Source organism: Papaver somniferum, chromosome 2, assembly GCF_003573695.1.
Source record: "Papaver somniferum cultivar HN1 chromosome 2, ASM357369v1, whole genome shotgun sequence".
In the NCBI taxonomy this organism is placed as follows: domain Eukaryota; kingdom Viridiplantae; phylum Streptophyta; class Magnoliopsida; order Ranunculales; family Papaveraceae; genus Papaver; species Papaver somniferum.
This window is the reverse complement of record NC_039359.1, coordinates 122,155,197-122,165,044: the sequence shown is the minus strand read 5'-3', so window position 1 is coordinate 122,165,044 and position 9,848 is coordinate 122,155,197. Positions and strand designations below refer to the sequence as shown.

Below are 9,848 nucleotides of genomic sequence, written 5' to 3'. Positions count from 1 at the left end.
TATCTCCTTATGGAAATTTACTTAATATGTTGGCAACTGGGGATGTCCCAGGTCTATCCCAAGGTCTTGGAGAATTATTGACTCCAGAAGATAACAATGGGAGAGCTAGCGATGAGCGACGTTAGAGAGATTGTTTGTAATTTTTAATTCTTCTATAGTTGTAATTTATTTTTAAAAGTACGACGGTCTGAATTAAATGAAATTACATATGTCGCATATAACACGACGACTCAGATTACGAGTGTCACTGCGGAACCCTCTTGAATAACCGCCCAAAAATTTACCCATGGATAGTTTGCTGAAGCAAGCTGAGTAAATAAGAAAACATAGTTTCTGCAAACAGATTCATCTTCTTCTTTAGTATACGGAGCGCGCCAAACTAACAAGAGCCGAGACATGTTCAAGAATTGAAAAATTTGTTGAAGTTGAAGAATTTTTTTAAGCCCAGAGAAGAGTAAAGAAGACTAGATGTGTGAAAGTATATTTGGAGTTGAAATGAAGAGTATTTATAGAACTAAAAAATTATAGCCGTTAGATCACAGAATTCTAAACCGTCCAGATTCAGCCGTTAGCGCTTCTATGAAAAACTCGGCGCTTTCAGAAACGACGCTGGCGTGTGGAGTAAAAGCGGGCGTCGGTAATACAAGCGCCGGCCTCTTTGGCTCAAGCGCCAGCGTTTTTGGCTCAAACGCCAGCACTGGTGCCAAGCTTGCCCGACCTTTCATCAAGCGCGCGCTACATGTTTTAACTCACTCAACAAACCAACAAATTTGTTGATTTGAACATCCATTTTTCATGTTTGTTAAGTCCATAGTGGGAGCAAAATCAACAAACTTCAAGTTTGTTGAGTCCATAGGAACTGCTCTTAAAAAATGGCACATTATAACCAACATGATCCATTCAACCTTATATCGGAAAATTAATTTTTTGTGAAGCAAAAGTTGTTGTTTCTTATATCGAAACGCACTACAAACTACTTATTTTACTTCCATGAAATCGGTAACGGAGGAATTTTTTTTTTTTTTTCTTTTGTCTTTTTCTTTGTTTAAAATTGCTAGTGTTTGAACACGTCGAGCACTTTTCTGATTGCTGCGAGTCAGTGATTGTTACCTGAGCCTGTGAACTCCAATAAAACCCATTTCTCAAAAAAATCTTTTCTTGAGAGAAATAAATAAAACATAGACGGCCAAACCATTACTCCCATCGGAAGTATGGACGTCCATCTTCTGCTTCTTCCTCCGTACAACACATCCATAACCCAATCCCTGCATCCCCATTTTGCCCAATTCTCTCGCGTTTCCAGTACCAATTCTAGCCCTAGAACTTGCTCCTCTTCCACTTCCAGGTCTCATGTTTCATTTTTAGGGTCTCGGTTAAAACCCTTTACTCGGTTGGTCCGTTGCCACTCAAATTCCGGCACCCCTTCACCAAAATCTGATGGAGAAGACATCGTTCCCGTCTTAGGTAAGCCCATAATCACATAATTATCATCTGAATGTTTTTTATACCTGAAATATGATTTAATTTGTATGTGAAGAATTATTTGAGATTGAAAGAATTAGTGAATTGGTATATTTGATTTATCTCTTATGCGTTGAGAAAGTTTAAATTTTAGAACATTTTGAAATTTTTGAAATTGAAAAATTGATGATATCCCCAAGGTTTTTAGGTTTAAACTAAGAGTATGGTTGTAGAGGAGACTAGTGAGTTAGTTATTCCATATGATAGTGGCAAATGATTTTTTTAGTACAAAACTAGGGTCAATCTCTTGTTTGTAATGAGTGGTTGATTTTGTTGTTCAGTAAAACAAAATAGGTTTGATTTTGCCTTCGTTTGTAGTTGACACTTAATAATTTGAAGGAAGAACTAAAGATAATCTCCCATGTAATAATTTTATTGATTAGCGATTAGCATCACAGAGAAGCCTACTGCTTTTACATGCATACTGATCTTACAAAGAATCGATGAAAGAGCAACAACTAAGTAGAGGTAACTTGTAGTTGTAGTCCCCTTATATAGATCTGCTGTACCTGAAAATCGGAGGGATTGAATGTTACTGTTGAATTACTTAATAGTTGCATATAGGAATGACATGACTTCTTGTACGAGACTTGGTGAAATTGTTTTTACTAAATGGTTTGGATTGGCATCATTTGATATTGCAAACTATGTGTATATCGGTGTCTATCAGTGATTTCAGTATGATACGGCATATTTAACCGATTTCTGATTCGATTTACTAACTATCCGATTCTAGTTCTAATTCAATGGGAAATGAGTAAGTTCCCAAAATTCAATTCTAAACCATTGGATTATGGGAGAAGAAATAGCAGAAACTTGAATCATATACATACCTTTACGTCTATATGTTTTCTGAGTGCTTACTAGATTTTTCTCAAGTATAGTAACAGCACAATCATTAGACAGAGTTGATTTTCTTAATTTTATCCATGGAGGTTGAAGATGAATTTGCTCAATGCTTATATTATATTAGACAGAGTTATGCCTTGGAAAAAGTTGTGTGCGCAAAAATAGGTCAGAAGTTTATTAGAAGTGTGAACTTTATTTGCAAGTTCCAAAACGAGTATAGCTGTGATCATGTGGTAATGGATGACCAATGACTTGGTATACAGTATGCTAATAGGGATATATTGAAGTTGACAGAAACCTTTATGAGATTAATTTATTTTTTTCCATCACCCCCTTTTAAACCTCTTTCTTTAGTGACACTAAAAGACCCCTAAGCCTCGGGTGTCTCAGACATTTTTGATACAAACGGTCCCTGCATCAGGTGTTTAAAACTTCGTGTGACTACAGTATACCCTTTTTTAGGCGTCCAACAATCTAACTGCTCTGTCTTGGATGTTGAATTTGTTGGATTTGACCTCTGTCCAATGTCACAGGGAATTCTTCTTCTCTCAAAATACACTTTCATGTTAGTTACTTCATCTAATGGAGGATTGGAAAGATCTGATTATTTAATTTGAAACTGCAAATTGATAACTGGTTATTATTGTTATGCTAGTTTATAGGACATGAGTATCAGATTATGTTCACTGTGTTATGATTATTCAGTTGGACCGTAGGGGTTAACTTTCACCACATGAATGTGCATGTTAAGATAAAACAATGAAAGCAGTCATTGTAAAACTGAGTAGAATAACAAGAGTCTGCGCAGAAATACTTTGTATGCGTGGTACACGGTGAAGTTGTGTAGATTTTCTGAGACCCCAAAACAGCTAAATATGTGCTAAGAAACTAGATCTTGACATGGAAGATTAAACCCAAAATGATCAATCTTATCGTATGAATTCTTGTGTTACACACTGCAAGGAGATTCATCTGAAGCACATGATACTTCATGATCTCTACGGAGGATAAGAAAAGTGAAATGTGAGGTCATTAGACTCGTACCATCACCGTAGCAGACAGTGTCTACTAACTTACTAAGGGAATTGGAATATCATAAAGAAGGGTAAAAAGTACGGTCGAATAGATATTGTTTCTATGTCGTGAGGATAACTGGTTAAAAAATGGCAATAGAAAGTTAAGCGACTGAGTTCAAAGTACTGAAGCTTATATGACTGCTTGCAGGGCCACTACTGCATGTCCCTAGTTCCGTTAGTGGGGTACTTCGTAGCTATCTACAAATCAGCTCTATCCTTCATTTACTGTTTGTTAATCCGATAGTTTTACTTTAGAGATTCAATCCCATACAAATAATTTGCTTTCGTCTCATTAGTTTGTTGCCTGTGTTTCTTTATTTGGGTTCTCACCATCTCCCTCTTTTCTTTTTTGCTATGTTGCCATTCGTGAATAGGTATAGATGAAATTCTGTCTAAGTTCCAACATCGTACACAGATATTCTTTGCTGTTCTGTTTTGGATGTCTCTCTTCTTTTGGGCTTGTGCAACAGATGGGAATAATGATGGTGGGTCAAGCAAGCGCTCTGGCTTTAGAAGATGACTGTCGACTAGTGTAAGCATTTATTTTGTAAATACCAATAGTTATAGGAGTGTATCAAATATTAATTTTCTTTCTTCCAAATAAGAAATGACTTTGCCTTGTAGATACAGGTTGGTCAGGAACCTGTCCTGGTTGTTAAGTCTATGTGAAATTATGCCAAAATTATGAATATTTATCAAGAGCGAAATCCTGAATATATGTTTACTGTTTGCCTTTCAGAATGAAAATGTTTTCGTGGATTTATTTGTGTCACAATATAAAGTTAACTTTTTTTGATCACGTCAATACATTTCTTGCTGTATGATTTGTAAGATAGCAGTCTAGTATCTAAAAAATTGCAAGGGTGGCCAAAGTTGTCAGCCATATAACTGGTGTTGTAGTACCCACATCTGGACTCTGATTTTGTCTGCGATATAGAAACTTCATTAAACGGTCTCCGTTTAAGTCGGGTTTAAGTCTATCCTGAATGGGTGACTATTGTTGCCGACTGCTTTTGCATATCCTTATACTTCTCATTGCAAGTCTTGAAGGGGTATAATTTGCACCAAGAATGGTTCACGGCTTTTCGATTGAGTTGACATTTTCTCTGTTTTGCTCGAAACTGATTTTGGGGATGCTACATTAAGAGACATTCCATAATTTCTTTGTAAAAAAGATGCGTGTATCGACTTGAGGAGGCTAGGTGCTTTTCCCCAGTGATTGGATCTTGCGCTCGAGCCTTATTTCCCAGCCTCCCCTTTTGGAATAATATTACAGAATTCTTTTGCAGTATCTTGAGAGATTTGAGTAGTTCTTTTAATAACCATAACCATAGTCTGGGAAGAAGCATCAAATATGACAAGCATTTTGTCACTGTAAAGCTTGAAACATAGAATTTGAAGGAATGTCATTTATTATAAAAGAACAGGCAACCCTCCCATGTCTTGCAAGTTGCAAGTTTTCGACTCCCTTTTTACAGGGCAACAACTGAAAGCCATGAAATCCAGACTGGGTAGCATCTCACAACTGGAACTTTTATAGCAAAAACCTTTGTATTTATCACAAAGAACAAACAATGTACAGAGCTGGCTACATAAAAAAAAAAAAAAAAGCTTTGTATTTAAGACTGGATACCCTTGCCAACACTACATCCGAACAAACTATATCTCTATATTTATTACACATATTCTGTTATCTAGGCCCTGATAATCGAACAGCTGAAAGATATGCGTCACTGAAGCATTCTGATGGACCAGATGAAGTTCCGTCTTCACTTATCGATTTAAAGAAAGAAGAATAAATACGTTGCCCCATTTTAGAGTTGGTTGGAGGCATAGGTACAGCGCAAACGCCTTCAAGCATTTGGACTACTTTACTCATCGATGGTCTTAGGTACATATCTTCTTGTATGCACCACAGAGCAACTTTGATTGCATTGGACACGCTTTCGTCTTCCTTGTCGATCGTCAAATTTGGGTCAAGGATGGCTTCCAGTTTCCCTTCTTCCGCCATTTTTAATGCGTATGACGGAAAATGAGCCTTTTCTGATTGCTCTGACTGATCAAAATTCTTTCTTCCGCCAATTATTTCAAGCAAAACCATCCCGTAGCTGTAAACGTCACTCTTTTCTGATATTGCGTAGTTTGTTATCCATTCAGGTGCCAAATAACCCCTTGTACCCCTTAGTGTTGTGAACACATGACTCTGCTCTCTTGACATTAGCTTTGCTAAACCAAAATCTGATACTTTGGCTACAAAGTTATCGTCAAGAAGAACGTTCTCGGGCTTTATATCGCAGTGGACAATTTTCACATCGCAATCTTCGTGGAGATAAGCCAGTCCTTTGGCAGTACCTAGAGCTATATTGTACCTTGTTTCCCACTGCAACAAATGCTTTTCGCTGTTCCTCTTGAAAATCCATTTTTCCAGAGAATTGTTCCCCATATACTCATAAACAAGAAGCCGGTGAGCTCCTTCTGCGCAGAATCCCTTGAGCCTTACCAAATGAACATGGTGAATACTTCCAATGATGCTAACTTCTGCACGGAACTCTTTCGTACCCTGACCAACACCTTCTAATTGTTTAACAGCTAGTTGAGTCCCATCTTTTAGTGATCCTCGGTAGACTGAACCAAACCCTCCCTGCCCAAGCTTTACAGTGAAATGGTTAGTAGCTTCCTCTAGATCCTTAAAACTGAATCGGATTGGCATTCCAACTAAGTTTTCTAAGAAATTATCTTCTTCGGAATCATTTGGAGGATCATCCGATGGTTTCTTCTTCTTGTTCTTCTTCCAATGATATCGAAGTCCCAAGTATACTAAACCAGCTATAACTAGTACAGTTCCAACAACAATGATAACCACAAACGGGAAATGCTTTCCCTCGCTGCCATTTCCTCCCCCTGCGTTATTTCCATTATTGAAATTCTTTGGAACCTTAATGTAAGTGACAAATCCAGAGCTGCCTTGAGCCGACTGCAGGGTTCCAATTTCGTCAAACAGAAAGCAATTTGCTGAACTAGTTTCAAAAAACAACACTTTACATGAGCAATTCTTCAGGCAAGCATTTTTGCAACTGTCTAAATCAGATTTAGTAATCGGACGAGCGTACCCAAGCGCAAAATAATCGAGTTTATCACCAATGTCTGCAAGCTCCACCTCCGCCGAATTCGAGCTATTACACGCAGGAATGACCCCAGGACTGCAATTTGGATGAGAGTTCAAAGCTGCAGGACATAGGCACCTGTTATCAGCATGATTGCAAATGGAATACGGATCACATGGTTCAGGCGTACTGCATGAATCTTGAGGTATCTTCATCTTCTCTGCAACTGTTCCGCCACTATTAAGATTATAGAAGGAAACTAACCCATCACTACCTAAAACTGCAGCCCATGTCACATCTTCATCAGGATCGGCGAAAACAAATTGCCAAAGTAACTTCTTCTTCTGATCAAAGAACTGCCATGAATTAGAAACCAGGGATGCAGAATAAACATCCCCATTAACTTGATTTATCGTCCTGCGGCTCTCCTTCTTAATAGACCAGTAAGCTTGTGGAGTTGGAAAATCAGCATAAAGAAGCATATCTCCAGACCCAATTTCAAGATTGAAACTCGATTTATAAGTGTTTGGATTACTTACAAGTTTCATTCCACCTACAAATTCCTGACCTGACAAAAGTGTATCAGTCGGATTGCTGAAGCTCTGCCAGATTATGTTGCGATTTTCGCCGAATAACACCAAGTTACCAGTATCCAGCAATTCCAATGAAGTTACACCTTTATCAGCAGTATTCGTCGACCAAACATTTTTCCCTCCACTGGTTAAATACGCATCTCCATTCTTGTCAAATGTAAACTTGTCTGAGTTCCGCACCACTGAGCCTCTGTTTGCAGTCCAGAGAACTCTTGAAGTTGGCTTATGGAGGATGACTAACAGAAATAAAGTCACATCATCTTTGATTGATTCAAACCCAAATGCAAAATTTGAGTTATTAGATAACAAAAACAATCCTTCATTATCAACCCAATTCATTTGAGATCCTTGAAACCCAGGAGAAATTTGAGCTATTTTTCGAACACTAGCAGAACAAGTTCCAAATAAAAGAAAAAAGAGCAGAAATACAGATCCAGCAGAAACTTGGGTCGCCATGGTTAGTCAAGAAAACCCTGAATTGAGCTTAAAAGTTTCCAAAATGAAAATTAAGGAAACCTTTGCACTTCTCCGAAAAAAAGGTGAAAACTTTACATAAAGAAGAGGTGAAGAGAAGATAGAAACAGAAGGAAATGATAGTGAACCCTGAAGCCAAACTACAGCATTTTTCTGAACCAAACAGAGACTAAAAAGAAAAATCCAAATCACGAGAATGGATGCATGGTTTAAGCTTTCACCATAACCCCAAAGATTAACTTTCTAGAAAGATGGATAATTTTATCCTGACCTCAGGTTTTTTTTGGTTCAGTTGCAGAAGAAACAATCAGAAACAAAACAACTGGGTTGGTTTTGGAAGATGTTGATACTTCTTCTTTAGTTTTATTTTCTTTTTCTGAACAAAAAAACAGAGATGAATCTCTCTGTGTCTGATCTCACTCCTCTGTTACAGCTGGAAAGGAGGTGATCTAGTGGTCATGGAAATTTTAAATTCTTCTTGATTACTGTTACAAACTTTATTACTTTCCTGGGTTTCGGTAATTCCTTTTAGCAATATTATTTTAAAATTCATTTGGGAGTTGGCATTAATTTAATGCAAGGTGGATGGGTAATGAAATGAATGCGGTTGGGGGATCCATGACAATGTTGGCTGGAAAGGAGGAAGAGTCAAGGTTCCAAAACTAACTCATGAATGGTCTATTTTGGCGAGTACTGGAACTCATCCATCTTTTTGCAGATGTGAACCCCGCTTTCTCTTTTTGTGTTTACGTGTGACTTTTGTTTTAGGTGTACCAAGTCGTTTTTTTCTCATCCTATTCGATCAATTTATCCAAGTCTTAGAGTCATTCTTTTTTGCTATTTGATTCATTTATCAATGGAGCTAGGACCGTTGCTCGACTAGAGTCATACATTTTCTTTTGGTGTTATTATAAAAATATATGTGTTGTACAGAAAAAAACAACAACCACATATTATATCTAAAGGGAGGATTCGTGGACACTCTTAGATAGACACCATCATATATAATTTACGTCTTATGATAATGTCCATCTAAGAATGTCCGTGGATCCTTCCTCTTATATCTAGTCTAATAGTTATTGATTTTACAGGCGATTGCATTGCAGCAAGAGGAAATCTAGGACTCGAAGGAAATGATGGAATCTCAGAAGGAGCTAAACTAGATTTCGGCTGGGCCAAACAAATGAATGTTGAATTTGAAGCTAAAAATATGATCGTCCTCGGAAAGATTAACGAATAAAGACCATTCTCAAAATGTAGCCCAGGGAAGATTCTCGCTCTGTTATCATGCCAGTTATCAAGGTGGTACGGAAGATAATAGTAATGAAATGTCTATTTTGTAGTCATCTGTGTTGGAGCTCGGGTTACCCAGGAATCGATGGAATCTGAGGAGGAGCTAAACTAGCTTTTGGGTGGGAAGAAAAATGCATAAATGAATGTTGAATATGAAGCTAAAGATATGACCATCCCGGAAAGATTAGAGAACAAAGGCCTTTATCAAAATGTTGTTCAAGGAAGATTCTTGTTCAGTTATCATGTCAGCTATCAAGGCGGTACTGAAGATAGTAGTAATGTAGTCTCTATTGTTCTACTTAATCTTAGTGCCCTCTAAGGCCGGTTCCTATAGGGGGTGGCTAACCCATCCATTTGCCATGCCAGGTGGCCTGGCAAACTGGCTGCGCGCCACTATAGGAAATAAGTTAGACGATCGAGTCTCAACCGAGCGGTTGAGACTACACCGCTAGCGGCTTCAACTCGACCACTCGGTGGAGTTTGCACCAGTCGCGATTTAAACTCGATCTCCCGTGGTCGGTGCTCTACCGTGTATAAATACCACCATTTCCTTCAGTTTCCATTTGTTAGAGCATTGCTTGGTCGAACTCGCATACGTTGCAATCTCAAGCATGTTTGTCAATGTTAGTGATCAAAACTATAAGTCTTGATTTCTAGCCTACATAGCTAAAGGTCTTGGACTAGGATAGAAAGTGTAGTGGAGCTCAACAACTCCTTGGCAATTATCATACAAGACGAAGGACTACTCAAGGAACTGGTGGATCTTCATCGACTAAAAGGTATGTGGAGACTTGAACTTATCTGTCACTCAAAAGTCTATATATTCTATATCCTACTCTTGAGACAAAAGTCGTTTTGATATATAGACTTTCATTATGTACATTTGCTGTTTCGAGCCGAATTTATCTCGCCTATCTATTTCTCGAAATATGTGTTGG

General features: G+C 38.0%; 2 protein-coding genes across 2 annotated transcripts; one reads left to right on the top strand and one right to left on the bottom strand.

Moving 5' to 3' along the window:
* The first annotated feature begins 1,107 nt into the window (after window positions 1–1,107).
* Window positions 1,108–4,205, top strand: LOC113348991. The gene is made up of 2 exons (XM_026592909.1): window positions 1,108–1,464; window positions 3,821–4,205. The coding sequence occupies exons 1-2, from the start codon at window positions 1,212–1,214 to the stop codon at window positions 3,964–3,966; spliced, it is 399 nt and encodes a 132-aa protein (XP_026448694.1). The 5' UTR covers window positions 1,108–1,211; the 3' UTR covers window positions 3,967–4,205.
* Window positions 4,206–5,030: 825 nt separating this feature from the next.
* LOC113348990 (G-type lectin S-receptor-like serine/threonine-protein kinase SD2-5) lies at window positions 5,031–8,109 on the bottom strand. Its single transcript, XM_026592908.1, has one exon. The coding sequence runs from the start codon at window positions 7,597–7,599 to the stop codon at window positions 5,137–5,139; it is 2,463 nt and encodes an 820-aa protein (XP_026448693.1). The 5' UTR covers window positions 7,600–8,109; the 3' UTR covers window positions 5,031–5,136.
* Between the last annotated feature and the right edge of the window lie 1,739 nt (window positions 8,110–9,848).

Excerpts from the sequence above, each read along its gene's own strand:
- LOC113348991 (XM_026592909.1), top strand. The coding sequence starts at position 1,212 with ATGGACGTCCATCTTCTGCTTCTTCCTCCGTACAACACATCCATAACC. Across the intron at positions 1,465-3,820 it reads AGACATCGTTCCCGTCTTAG|GTATAGATGAAATTCTGTCT; the intron begins GTAAGCCCATAA and ends ATTCGTGAATAG.
- LOC113348990 (XM_026592908.1), bottom strand. The coding sequence starts at position 7,599 with ATGGCGACCCAAGTTTCTGCTGGATCTGTATTTCTGCTCTTTTTTCTT.